The 14783-nt window shown below is 38.1% G+C and overlaps 3 protein-coding genes, 1 long non-coding RNA gene and 1 pseudogene across 4 annotated transcripts in view; 2 read left to right on the forward strand and 3 right to left on the reverse strand.

Moving 5' to 3' along the window:
• Nucleotides 1–14783, forward strand: part of glu (structural maintenance of chromosomes 4-like protein gluon) — a 70324-nt gene that overhangs the window by 17050 nt on the left and 38491 nt on the right. The gene's annotated exons all lie outside the window — the stretch shown is intronic.
• LOC141440391 (uncharacterized) lies at nucleotides 143–2627 on the reverse strand. Its single transcript, XM_074104899.1, has 2 exons — nucleotides 2542–2627; nucleotides 143–580 (listed from the first exon to the last, which is right to left on the reverse strand). Exons 1-2 carry the CDS (start codon nucleotides 2561–2563, stop codon nucleotides 225–227), a joined length of 378 nt encoding a protein of 125 aa, XP_073961000.1. The 5' UTR covers nucleotides 2564–2627; the 3' UTR covers nucleotides 143–224.
• LOC141440140 (uncharacterized) lies at nucleotides 8583–9465 on the reverse strand. Its single transcript, XM_074104607.1, has 2 exons — nucleotides 9422–9465; nucleotides 8583–9106 (listed from the first exon to the last, which is right to left on the reverse strand). Exons 1-2 carry the CDS (start codon nucleotides 9441–9443, stop codon nucleotides 8583–8585), a joined length of 546 nt encoding a protein of 181 aa, XP_073960708.1. The 5' UTR covers nucleotides 9444–9465.
• On the reverse strand, nucleotides 11361–13141 carry LOC141440394 (uncharacterized). Its single transcript, XR_012452692.1, has 2 exons — nucleotides 13099–13141; nucleotides 11361–12679 (listed from the first exon to the last, which is right to left on the reverse strand). It is a non-coding gene; the product is annotated as an uncharacterized lncRNA (long non-coding RNA).
• LOC141440141 (uncharacterized) overlaps nucleotides 13374–14783 on the forward strand; it is a 3454-nt pseudogene continuing 2044 nt past the window's right edge.

The raw sequence follows: 14783 nt of genomic DNA on the forward strand, positions 1-14783 counted from the left end.
TAAGGATTTGTATATACACACTACGGCGGCAGAAATGTAAAGAAATCTTCATTTATCTCTTGTAGGAAAGGATAAGATCAACAATTTTCCTTTTTCGTATAGTTAAGTAAGAAAGGCGGCGGTGGTAAAAAAAAACAACACATTTTATTCCTCTGCTGCTTTAACCAAGCGTATTTATTATACGTAATAGTCTAAAACAGTGTTATGTATTTGAACAACCATGGTTACCCGAAGAAAGGGTTTGAAGCCACAGGCCCTGGTAGCCTGGACGAGATTGGATGTACCACAGGTGTAAGAGGATTTACCACAGGCCCGATGGGATGAACCACAGGCACGTAAGGATTTACCACAGGCGTGATGGGATGTACCACTGGCGCTGGTACCGAATCAGGGAATATATCACAAGAACCCCACCATAGCACTTGTCTTGAATCTCCCCCATCGCCACAATGCATCATACATTCATTGTCATAGGTCTTGAAGTCGCTTGCACAGACCTTTCCTCGAGGATCTGGGGGGCAGCCACATAGAGGAGGAGGACGCATTGCATTGGCCCCCAAAGCTACCCCGAGCAGGGTTACTGAAAGAAAATTGAAACTTATAGTTAGGGTAGGTGTCGCGCTGGATTCGGGTAGCATCATAGACATAGATGAACGTCCGCGATCCCATGGGCTCCCATAACGACAGAGTGGACAAACGCCGATTTGTTTTTATTAAGTATGCTGCAATGTAGTCTCTCCAGGCCAAGGTATACCTGAAGCAATTTCACATCGTAAAATACCTACATGTTATAGGTGTCGCACCGATTACACGGACTTGAAGGAACTGCATGCAAGGACACAAACAAAAAGTCTTTCCATTAGAAGAGAGCTTTAATAGCGATTCGATTCAGAAGACGTAAATTATGACGTTTTGTTCGAAAAAAAAACACGGTTTTTAGTGTAAATAATCTAAGTTACAATAGTTTAATATAGTTAATATACAAATTAGAAACAGTCGACTAACGATAGTGAATAATACTATTAATATATTTCTTTATTTAGGGATAGGGAAGTTTGGCAAGGATGTATCCCGTCTCCCACCCTATTCAACCACTACTCGGAAGCTGTTATGAGTGGAGCCCTGAATGAACTTGATTTTGGAGTCAAAATTAACGGACATGCCGATGACACAGTGTTGAGTTGCAGACAATCGTCTCATGGGTGAACGAGTGCAGCGAAAGAGCGGGGCTTAGCATGAACATGAACAAAACCAAGGTCATGACCGTGTCAAGACATCGTACTCAGGACCCGGTAATAACAGTGTCGGGACAAAGACTGAAAAAAGTTACGAAGTACAAATATTTAGGTACCTGGTTGACTGAAGACCGGGAATTTGACACTGAATTTAAACCCGCATTGAAATCGCCAGAAGCTCTTTTAATGCCAGGGAAAAGGTACTGATCAGTTGGGAGTCTCAAAATTAGTTTGCGTACTCGCATTCTTAAATGCTACATTTGGCCAATCCTCTTATACGGATGCGAGTCCTATCAAGAAAGAACTCAAGAAGATATAGATAGAGGCTTTTGAGATGTGGTGTTATAGACGCATTCTAACACGATAACTGGACACAAGGGTCCTACCACGTGTCACCGAGAAACGATGTCTTTGGAATGTCATCCGTCAAAGAAAAATGGCGTATCTGCAGCTCATTATGATGGCCAAAATCACTGGCAAAAGACACGTAGGCCGACGAAAGAAGTTTTGCCTGAGGAATCTTCGGGAGTGGACCGGCATCGCGAGTGCTGCCATCTATTTCGCCTCCCGAGTGACAGGAAGAAATATTCAGAAATGATTGCCAACCTTCGCTAGTCGGAGAGGCATCTCAAGAAGAAGAAGATTTAGGAATTAATCACATTATTACAATTGATGACAAATAAAAAATTAAAAAATGATTTTGGATAGATCAAAAAATACTATGTAGAAGTTTTTTTTGTTCATAATTTAGATTTATTTATGTAATGTAGAGAAACAGTGTACATTCAATAACAATATCAAGGAATGATAGTTGTTTCCATCATTCTGATAATTACAATTTATACCTTTCGCCGCCTAACTTTGCCTAAAAGTTCATTGCCCCGACTAGTAACACAAAAACTATAAAGGTGTAATTCCAATAATTGAATATGCACTATACCCTTAAACGATTCGAACACAATCCGGGAGTAACGTAAAGACGTCGCGTAAAAAAATGTATCTCAAAAATGCGTCAAAACTGAGTATTAAGTAATGAACTTTTAGGCAGATTTATATGGCGCGTGGTATAGGGCTATTCACGCACTACGCCACGTAGCACGACACGCTACGCTGCCGCTGGATTCTCGGTACAGACAGAATTTATATTTTCGGCCTCATCAGCACGTAAATAGATAAGGTGATGAAGGTCGATTGCAGGTCAGTTTTAAATAATAAAAAATAAATAAATATTTAAATAATCTAAAAAAAAAAAATTATCTGTTATTAATTAATAAAAGATAATAAAAATAATTAGAATATAGCTTACATATGATTATAGCAAGTTTCATCTTGAACTCTCAGAACTGTAATGCTGCACAAGCGAACATAATCTCGCTTTATATTTCAGTTTCAGTTTCTACTAAATTTATGAGCAAAATTAGTCAAGCTTTATATTAATAAATACACTTGGACTTGCGCATAGTAAATGTGTAACTAATAAATGAATTCAGGGATTCGTAGTCGACAAGAAGACCTCATTAATAGTTCCCGCATGCTCGAGTTCGCCTCTTCGTGACTCAATTCAGAGACTCGAAAAATATGTAATTTGGCACAAATAAAGTTCAAAGATTTGCTAGGATGAAAAATTGGCATAGAACATGGGTGATATATGCGTACTTCACTACTCATTTTAATCACGCCAATGAAGTGATAAAAAAAAGATATAGGTATGGGGAACTTCCGATATCTACCGATATACCGCTAGTAATGTGAAGATGGTTTTTTTTTAACTCTTTTATGCCATGGTGTGGCGGTAATGTATGGCGTCATCATTAACACAACACACCATTACTCACACACAGGTAAATCATTCAACAGTTTCGTCACATTATTACTTAATTAAGAGTTCATTTGTATTTAGATGAAAAACTGATTTAACTTTTTGAGACGAAGATTCAATGCTGTCTGTTTTGATATGGGTACTGTGTTTTATTGTTTTATATTTTTCATTTATTCATTTTATTTCATTGGCAACTCGGTATAATATGTTTATTATGGTGAACCATACACTGCGCCTGGCCGACACACACTTGCCATTTTATGAATTTCTTTTAAATATATGGTTTCAGGATATATAAAACTGGAGATTTAAATGAGATTTAACTCAATCCTCATAATTTGGTTCATATCCTTCCAGAAAGATGTCTATCGGTAACCATCTTTCGTGATGCCCTTATGCGGGATGACTTAAATTATGAACGTGTTTAAAAACATTTGTGTCGAAATTTCCTCAGGAACATACGGTCTCGCCATTACTGTAGATATCTCACAGTAAACATTAATATTACAGTTAGGCAACATTACTCTCTTATAAATTGTAACTTGTCGTGAGAATTTTGTAATAAATGTTTTTAACTCGAATTATCACTCTCCTGGTGGCCTTGGATAAACTTGAATAATCAATAGCAATATTTGACAGTCGACAGTCTCAATTCTTGACAATGCATCGGCAACCACATTATATTGACCTTGTATGTGCCTAATATCAGTCGTGAATTCGCTAATCGATAAGCCGAAAAAATTGTCTTGTCCGTCTAGGTATTTCTTTGTTATTGTCACATATTCAATTAACTAAAAGCGTACGTTAATGGCTTATGATCTGTAAAAATAATTAATTCTCTGCCTCGTGCAGATCCTAAATTGTTGTACAGCAAGGTAAATAGCCAAAAGTTCTTTGTCATAGGTACTATATTTCAAACTGAGCGACAGTTAGACTTCTAGCAAAATAAGCTAATGGTTTCCACTTCTTCTACGTACTGTTGTAATACGGCACCTACACAAGTGTTGCTTGCGTCTGCATGTAAAGAAATAGGTACTGTGGAAGCGGGTAGCGCTAACATGACCGGTTCTGTAAGCTAAGCTTACATTGTCGGAACGCCTCGTCAGCTTCCTGTGTCTCACGATATAGGTGTTTTATCATTGCGTTTAGCTTTATGAATATACGTAAGTAATACTCTTGTATGCACAGCATGCGGCATATGTTTCCTATAAAAGTTTATCATGCTAAAATGTTCGTAGTTGATTAACGGTTTGCGGTTTTGGATAGTCTTTAATAGCTTGAACCTTACTTTCAGCGGTTTAAAATCCCTCTGTTGATACTCATATCCAAGAATTCCAATTTCTTTTCTTTAAACGTGCATTTCTCTAATTTATCGTTATATACAAATTCAGTAAGTCTTCTAAATAGTTGTTCGAGATGACCGTCATGTTCTTCCTCCGAGAGAGAAGCACAAGTATACATCTAAATAAAATATATAAAATCAAAATCACGTAAAGCTGTATCATTCATAAATCGCTGGAAGGTTTGGCAAGCATTTCTTAGTCCAAAGCTCATCCGTGAAATTCATAAAGACCGAATGGAGTAGTTATCGCTGTCTTTTCCACATCGTCAGGATGTACCATGATGTTTATGATAAGCTCTCCTAATGTCTACACAAGAAAATATAGACTTACCTGCTAGCAAATAGGTAAAAATCGTGTACTCTCGCAATGGGGTAGCGATCAGGTTTCGTAACCGCGTTCAGAGCTCTGTAATCTCCACACGGACGTATTTTCCCATCTTTTTTAGGTACAATATGCAAAGGACTAGACCACGGGCTCTTAGATGGTCTGCATATGCCCATTTTCTACATTGACTGAAATTCTTTTTTTGCTTTCTCATACCTGTCAGGAGGCAGTGGTCTAGTTCTTTGATGTATCGGAGGTCCGTCGTCTCTATATGATGATACGTAGAGTGTTTGGGTACCTCTATAAATGACAACGGCTTTAATAGGTCTGGGTACCTGTGCAACAAAGTATACGCCTTATTATCCGTACTTACTGAAGTAATTGATGAGTCAGTATGGTTTTATGATCGTACCAATTACATTTTCGCTTGTTCTTTCGTCAATTAATCTCTTACATGAAATCTACAAGCAATCTAAAATTGCGCAAAAAATCAGCACCTATGATAGGTTGTCTTACATCGCATACAATGAAAGTCATTTAAAATTCCGTTTTAAATTTAAATCTAACGTTAAGTTTACATATCCATGCGTCTGAAATTTCAGTATTGTTTGCGGCATATAACTTGAAATTTGTAATTGGATGTAACGAGTCTTTACAATACTTAAATCTTTTCGGAATTACTGATACATTTGCACCCGTATCAATCATGAATTTAAAACCTGATTTCTTATCTGCTACACTAAGGCGATGATTATTTACCGTGGTGCAGGGTTCCGCCGAAAACGTCTGCACTGCTTCTAGTTTCCGCCGGCGGATGTCCTTTCCAGCTGCAGGGCTGAACGCACTTCTTGGCCTTTGTCTTGAAGCGGAAGTGATAGTAACACAACCAGTCTGGGCTTTCAGGAGTCCTCTTAACCTTGTTGCTGCTGCGCGCACGGCTCCTTGAATGTCCTTTACCGCTGAATCTGCCACGGCTTTTGCTCCTTCCTCTAGACCTGGCTAAGCCATCGATCCTGGCATTGATCTTTGCTAGTTCCGCAAAGATGGGATCCTTCGACGGACTCTGTCGCGAGGTGCTCTGGCTAAATTCTGCGACCTCGTTAGGCTTCAACGTCTCCATGACTTTACCGCTATATTTCTAAGCTGTCCAGGTTCTTGGAATCCGCGCAGGCTAACACGGCCCACTGACTGCGGCAAGTGTTCTTGCCAAGAATGAACACGGCGTCTTCACTTAGCTTATCTCGTGCAAGGTCAAGCATTCTGCGTAACAGTTGCGATGGTCGCTGGTCACCTAGGTCCATTTCCGTCATTAATTTCGTACGCTCTGGTCTCCGTCTCTTCATAAAGATGTAGCAATCTTTTCTTAAGAGTATCATTCATATCACCCTGGAGCTCGGGGAATCGTCTACCCGGAACGAACACGAACACGGAACGCGCGGACGCGGATAAGCGTTACTTGACCAGTATATCCTTTCAAGTTTCAGTTTACACTTCAAAAGTTTATTACAGTTACTTTAATTTAATTTCATGTCTATTAAAGTTCGAAATCGGCACTACCGTTAGAAAGTCGGCACTTAAGTTCAAAGTCGGGGTCACCACTTTAGGATATTATACTGGGGAGTTAAATGAGATACTGAGGTTTGGTTCAATTACGTATATTACGAACCGTGTCCGGGAGACGACTAAAGGAGCGGGGCGCTAAGCCTTATGAGGCAGGCGCGCGGGGAATGCTGACCATGCTTATTGCATACATATGTGTAACCCTGTCCCTATAATATGAAATGTTTCATTCCGAATTGAAATATTTAACAACTTCGATTTACCTAATTTAAGTCTGTTTTCGTAAAATTTTGTAATACTACGAATAATACAGAGTGTCTTGGACCATGGGACTTTAAAATTCAAGGCTCGATTATAATAATATACTCTCATAACTAAGCTACTTTTGTTTTGTAACTTTTACAAATAATTTTAATTTAGATAATTTTGTTCCTCGAATATAATATAAATCCGTGTATCAGACATGGCGGTGTCCGGTGCCCGGGCCTTTACATATTTTTTGACAATTATTTGACATCTCTTTGATAAACATTTATCATTATCAATGTGCTGTCAATTTTGTATTAAGTAAATAAATGAATAACTAAAATATCATGGGACACTTTGATACTAATTAACGTAGTCCCAAACTAAGCAAAGCTTGTACTATGGATACTAGGCAACGGATAAACATACTTATTAAATAGATAGATACATACTTAAATACATATTAAACATCCAAGACCTGAGAACAAACATTCGTATTATTCATACAAATACCTGCCCCGGCCGGGAATCGGACCGGGACCTCAAGTTTCGTAGTTAGGTTCCCTAATCAATTGGTTGTCATTTTTAAAAAGTAGCAGAACAAAAGTAGCTCAGTTATGCAAGTAGAATTGAGTCTTGGATTTAAAGCCACATGGTTAGAGACTCCCTGTATATTGTCAGCTTTATTTTTTAGCGATACATTTAGTTAAATTACACTTTCATTATACAAGTTTTATTATACAATATAAGAGTATTTCTCAAAAGTTGTCCCGTCATGAAATTGACAAGAAATCAGTTTTGTCAAGAAATTATTAACCCTAAGGACGAGGTCATAAAACATACAAATTTCTTGACGTCAGGAAACATCACGAATTCTTGTGAGGAAAAAAATCGTAATTTTATAACTATTTACATCAAAACTTTCTATTGGATCCAACAACAAAGATTATCTGACCTTTTATCACTTTTACCACAGGTTTTGTATTTAAAACAATATTACTTATTTTGTGTGTGAAATAGCGCCAGATTTTTTTTTTAAATAAGTGGACAACTTTTGAGAAATAGTCATAATTATTTAAAAGTTCTGCCCATTTATTTATTCGGATTTTAATTTTTTGTTAGTTGTGTTCATTCATAGCGCTATCATGAAAATTTAATTTACTTACCTATAAGTAAAACGGTTTTTCGATTTGAATTCTTTATTTGTTTAAATTTACGCCTTTCAAATTATAATTTACCTACTTTTAGCCATTTTAATAAACATTTAGCCATACGTATGAAATACATGACTAAGAGATTAGGAAATTTCGCCAATTTAGAAACGTCACTGTTTTTCTTTTCTATTATTACTTTGAGTATCAATCTCAAATTCAATTTATCTTGTTATTTATATCATAGATCATCATGAGCATACTATTCATACTATACTAATATTATAAATGTGAAAGTGTGTGTTTGTATGTTTGTCCGTCTTTCACGTCGAAACCGAGCGACGGATCGACGTGATTTTTGGCATAGAGTTAGTTTATGGGCCAGAGAGTGACATCGGCTACTTTTTATCCCGGGAAAATGCACAGTTCCCGAGGGAACAGCGCGCGATAACCGAATTCCACGCGGGCGAAGCCGCGGGCAAAAGCTAGTGCTATAAATAAATATCTGTCAATTCCATGCCTAGTCTTATCACGCTACAGTTATTACAAATATCTACCCCTAAAGAGAGTATACCTATGGTATGGTACGAGTATGGCGTATGGTAAAGGTTAATGAAAAACATATTTAACTTACATTTATTATTATTTATATTTCGTGATAATTAGCGTAAATTCAACTAAACTGTTAGAACACTCTTGACACCAGTGACATCTATTGTACAATAGACATTTAAGACCCAGACCCATTCTTAATGAAAAGGCAGACCCAGTAGCGAGAAGAGTGACGTATCTAGAGGTATTTTCTCGACCGGTTTGGATCCTATTCGGAATATAGATGTGTCGGGTCCCAATGAGGATTTAGTTTCTAGAATATAAGGTGCCAAGATACCTTTAATTCTAGGAACTACACCGTCTTCTCGAGGACTTTTACGATTAATCGATTTACCCTTGAATAGGTTTTTCGGCAGTACCAGATTTCCCTTGGTGTTATCACTAGTTTGTAAATTGGCCCTACATTAGATGTCTGGGGATGCCTTACGCGCTGGATTATTTGGTGTACTGTAAATGTTTGGAGATCTCCTGGAGTTGGATCAGTTGGTCGACCCGTGGGCTCATGTAGATCTTCCGTTGATGGACTAATTGGCTGAACTGAAGGGCTCTGGTGATCGTCGTCATCTGTTTCGAGTAGATGAAGTATAGGCGTCGGATGCTCTGTATCATTAACTGGATGAACAACCCAGCTGTCTGGCTGAGCATCTGGATTTTCGCATGTTCCCTTCCACAGTAGTTTTGCACCTTCGCACCGCATCCAACATTCGTTTTCATACGTCTTGAAGTCGCTGCCGCAGACCTGGCCATCTGCAAGATCTGGAGGGCAGGCAGTATCCCTCGAACCGGGGGCTCCTAGAGCTAACCCTAGCAGGGTCACTGGAAAAAATATATACGTCTTAAACCTATTGATTTACTGCGAGCTGCAGTAGCCTGTTCAAAAGGGACATGTTGCTAATAATCTTTGCGTTACTTCTGAATCGGAAGTTCATATGAAGCAGATAGCAAGCCTTCGGCCTTCCACTTATCGAAATTGGCCATCATCAGGTTATCCGTTGGGAAAAAGGCGTGCCTTGCCACAAAAGTAATAAGTTCTTAAATTATAAATAACGGTACATAGATTAGGTGGAACCGCTAATAAATTACAATTACAGATTGAAAATACTAGTAAAAAATATACAGAGCTTTACTTACATTTGACTACAGCTAGTACCATGTTAACCAGCTGAAACACTGTAGATACGGAATGTAACCACGCATTGTATTTAAAGCCATCTCCTTTATTTTATGAGTGCTTTTAGTCAAGCTCAATAAAATACACGCGCGAACTTCGGACCAAATAAAAAGTAAAGACCATTCTAAAGTGAGGTATATTGTGTGTGCGTGCGAGTATCAGCACACGGAGAGGTGTAGTTTTACTGGCCCCACTATGCATTCGAAGAACTGTCTTACTTTTTATTTGGTCTGTGTTACGAAGTCAAATATTCTACAAAATAAATGGATAGGTATTATAATCATCTTCCTTATCAGGTCTCCACGTAAAAATAGAGATGTACCTAAATGAATTGGTCGAAAAAATACAACGAAATGTTAACATTAATATGATCGCATTTGTATTTTTGATAAGTACTTAGTTTTTCCACGCCTTATGTGATTTTGTTTTAGTACCGTAACTACTTTGATTGCCTGAATCACCTTCTCTGATTTCCGTGCCTGCGCAGGTTAAGTGTTAAATGAAACTTTAAGATACTAGCTTTTGCTCACGACTGTACTCTGTGAATTCTAAAAACTTTTTCAAATAAGCCCTATTCTAATTGATCCACTTGAAAATTTGCAACAAGACAAATTGAACTCACAAAAAAATAAGACATGCCTAAAAAACTAAAAGGAAGAAATAGTCTCAGTGGTCTAGAACTCTGTAATGTAAGCTAATTTAAAAGTTCAACATTCGGGACCAATTAGGTACTAGAATTTTTGAGCTGGTCACGATCTAAATAGGTCCCGACTTTTGAACTTTAAATTAGATACTTATTTTCTTCCTTTTAGTTTTTAAGGCAGTCGGGTTTTTGATTTTTTAAATTTAATGTTTTATTTTATACTTTTTTGATATGTATATGAAAATGGTACATTAATAGTACATTACTGCAGAGGCCATGAAGTAAGGGATTGATGGACGAGTTCGGGGTAGACTGAGTCATAAAATGAGTCCAGCAATCCCTGTTCTGGCCGAGGTTTGTGTAGTGCTTTTCTCAAACAATGTGAGGAAATATTTTCATTCATCCATACATCCATCCATCCATCGCATCGCATCGCATCGCATCGCTTCGCATCCCTTAGCATCGCTTCGCATCGCATTGCATCGCTTCGCATCGCATCGCTTCGCATTGCATCGCATCGCATCGCTTCGCATCGCATCGCATCGCTTCGCTTCGCATCGCATCGCATCGCATCGCTTTCGCTCGCATCGCATCGCATCGCATCGCTTCGCATCGCATCGCTTCGCATCGCATCGTATCGCATCGCTTCGCATGGCATCGCTTCGCATCGCATCGCATCGCTTCGCATCGCATCGCATCGCAATATCGCAAATGCTTACAGAGTAGTGGTGGTTGGCTGTAAGCAAATTTAAAAAGTTAGAGCATCGGACAGTAATGGATTTTCATACATACTTCATGGCCTAGGCCAAGAAGTTATGTAGGGAAGTGGTAGGGAGCCTTAAATGAGAAACTTCGTGTCTCCATTTCGTGACATTAACACATACATTTCCGAGCATGTTTGAGAAAAAGTATTATAACCCATATATATTTAGAATGGGCTTTTTATTAGCTTTCATTTGATACCCATATTGTTACAACACAAAAAATGTTTTTTTTTTTTAATTCCTCCGCCATGTTTTTTTTCCGCAGACGCCATGTTGAAATATTACAGTTATGACGAATCCAATGATACCTCATATGTTAAAATCTGTCCAGCCGTTTAGGCTGCAGTGCGGACCAAAGAAATGGACATAAATACATACGCTCGAAAAACGCGCGTCAGACGCGATTTTGCGATGTGACCAAGAACCAAGAGCAGTGTTTCACTGTACAGTAGTGCAAGGCAGTGTTAGGTTTTTTAATGATACAAAAATAAATGTTCTTTCTATGTGTATTCGATGACCAGGCATAAAGGGTTTAATACCATTGGCAGAAGGTAGGTATCATTTTAATCCAGAAAACTCAGGCACTATTTAACTAAAGGAACGGCCGAAAAAGTAGAAGCAGCAGTAGTAGTAATTTATAGTAGTAGTGGAATAGTAGTAGTAGCTGATGAATTTTTATATTTCCGAGAAAGAATCATTCGGGCAAGGTCGAATACTACGGCCATAAAGATATCGCTCTAATAGTTGACAATACGGTATTTGACTAATTTATATCTATTTTATAAATAAAAGCTTGAAAATGCTGATAAGTATACAATGGAAAAACAATTACTAAACTATCTTTCATAAGAGAGTTAGAAAGGCTTGAAATTCAAGATTAGAGAGAGAGACTTACAAGCTAAGCGTGCAGAGTGTAGAGAAAAGTGTTTTAGAAAGAGCCAAACCTACAAAATTAAGAAAAATCGCTATAGATTTTATTTTAATCCTATTTTTTGCTAAGTAATGTTCTATTTAGTGTTTCATAATAATATACAGGATATGGCAAATTAGAAGATGGCAAATACCGTATTTAGACTAAAAGTATATGGCTCAAGGGGAGATCGCTATAGTTCTTTAATAATTTGGACGAATAAAAGGACCAATGGGTCGGTAAATTGGATGAACTATAGGTGCAAGAGGATTTGTCTCGGGTTGGGAAATTGGATGAACTATAGGTGCAAGAGGATTTGTCTCGGGTTGGGAAATTGGATGAACTATAGGTGCAAGAGGATTTTCCTCGGGTTGGGAAATTGGACGAACTATAGGTGCAAGAGGAGATAATAACTCTGGTCGGTAAATTGGACGAACTATAGGTGCAAGGGGGGATAGCCTTGGTCGGTAAATTGGACGAACTAAAGCTGCAAGAGGATTTTCCTCGGGTTGGGAAATCGGACGTACTATAGGTGCAAGGGGAGTTAGCTCTGGTCGGTAAATTGGACGAACTATAGGTGCAAAGGGAGATAGCTCCGGTCGGTAAATTGGACGAACTATAGATTCGATGGGAGTTATTATTGATCGGTAACTTGGACGAACTAAAGGAATTGGCACTGGTTGTAAATCTGGTTTCACTTCAGGCGGTTGGGTATATATCAGACGTACTATGGGGGTTAGGAACTGTTGGATCGGTTGGGTTATTGGACGGACGTCTGGTACATTTAGAAACACCACGGGGTTTTGTGGTTTTAGGCAGGGGCCTCCGAAGGCGTCGCACGGTGGTTCCAGGAAGCAAGTGGGGCAAGTGTACACGGTCCTTAGCAGCCCCAGCAAGGACACTGAAAAAGGTCGCGGGTTAAAATTACTAGTTTTTGTAAATTGTTCAGTCGTGATATCTAATAATCTACCTACACAACAATGTTTAAGTATGTACCAATATCTGACACAAAAAGCGTGTATAAATTTTGATACACTTTAATTCTAGGGCCAATGGGAAGTGTCAGGTATTTTTTGGGTGACTAGTACAGTCGAGTGTAAAAATATAAACTAATCCAACTTTTAAAAAATAGGTAGGACTCTTTATAAAAAAATAAAACAAATTAAAATGCATTATTTCATTTTTCTTCCCACGTGATAAAGACGTGGTCATATTTTTGAGTGGCTTGAATATAGATACATAATTTTGCACTTGATTGCGTATTTATTAATATCGTAAATCAAAGTATTTGGTTTAATAATTAATTAAATTAAAACTTACCTAACACGACTGCAAGCTTCATATTAAATAGTTCATCCAACGCAGTTCTGAAATTCTACACTTCAAATATATAGGACATAATTAGTCAAGCTCGATACTAATTAAGATATTGATACACTTGTGCCCACTACAGTTCATAATTTGTGTTGATATGCAGTTCCTCCACCTCCACACTGTAAGAACACACAAATCACACAAACCCAACTATCCCCACCACCACACTACACTGACGCGTTTCGAACTCAACCAGAGCTCATCTTCAGAGCTACACAACCATGCTACCAGATATTAGACTCAGGTCAGGTCAGGTAGTGGAGGTGGAGAAACTGCATGAACACACATTTCTTGCATAAACATAGCCATCCATCATACTATTACATAATGGTTTTAGTGCATTGATATTGGACCTCCGCAAAGTATCGCTTGGTTCAATAAATTATTTATTATTGTAATTTATTTAATCCGGGCGTGTCACGAAACTGTCAACCTTTACTTCAAAAATACAACCATAGATGATACGGTCTTTAATTTGACCTTACAAGTAGTAAGTAGCAGTAGGTATATTTAAAAAAACTTTGGTTGGCCAACCTGGCGCCCATCCGAAATTTGACAGATCGCGGGTAAAAATATCTGCTACTCGCTACTAACTCTGCCAAATAAAAAGTAAGAAATAAAAAATAAAAAAAAAACAAATTGGCCGGAACCTTCCGAATTTTCCATGGTCATTTTTTGAGAGTGCGAATGTAAACAAAAAATGGAGTCAGCGAGTGCTAGTGACATTTCTTTCCTATCAATTGTTTTGCATGAGTTTTTTTTTCGTCTACTATGCCAGTAATAGTTGAAAGAGAAGCAGATTATGCACCTCGCATTAAGTATATTGCCCTCGTGCTTTTTAAAGCCCTCGCTGACGCTCGGGCTCCAAATCGGCACTCGGTGCAATAATAAATGACTTTCTGCTTGGTGTAACAATCTACTATTATTTGGCAGTCCAATTATAATTCTCATATAAATGTCTGACGTAGACAGAATGTTTATAGTTTTTTTCCTAATGAAGCATATTAAATTGAATGTTTATTTTATTTTATCACCGTCATACTTTGATTGAATTTGTCAAAGATTCATTTTAATTTTCATACACGTTAAATGGCCCATGAATAATAAAATATTAAATAAAATAATGTAAAGTCCAGGTCGCAGTCACTTTAGTCCCATGAATTTAGTTCATTGATACTTCGGGTTAGAATCACTTCGTGTAAATATCAGCTGTAGCAAGTAGTCTAAGAAGCACTGCTCCAAGTAGCAAGTGGTCTTAAAACTTCCCATAATGTCTAGTCGGTCTCCGTTCATCGTTAATTCTATGAAACAAGGTCGACGGAGCTCCGCTGCGCGAAACTCCTATTCCGCGTAGCTTGCGCCTTGACACAACTCTAATTTAACCTATGTTTTTCAAGCACGTGCAAGTTTTCGACACGAACAGGATAGGACGAGCTGATTTTTAAACAACCTTGCTACTTAGACCAGCTGTTTCTTTACGAAGTGATACCATGCCGACACTTGATGCCTTCTGTCAATTTTCATAAGTTCAAACTTGGAAGTTAGACAGAAGTAGAGTACCTACATAAGTTCCATCTCGCCTGTACATGCTTTAATCCACGATTTTTCCATATTTTTTATACATTAATGGG

Source organism: Choristoneura fumiferana, chromosome 22, assembly GCF_025370935.1.
Source record: "Choristoneura fumiferana chromosome 22, NRCan_CFum_1, whole genome shotgun sequence".
Lineage (NCBI taxonomy): Eukaryota > Metazoa > Arthropoda > Insecta > Lepidoptera > Tortricidae > Choristoneura > Choristoneura fumiferana.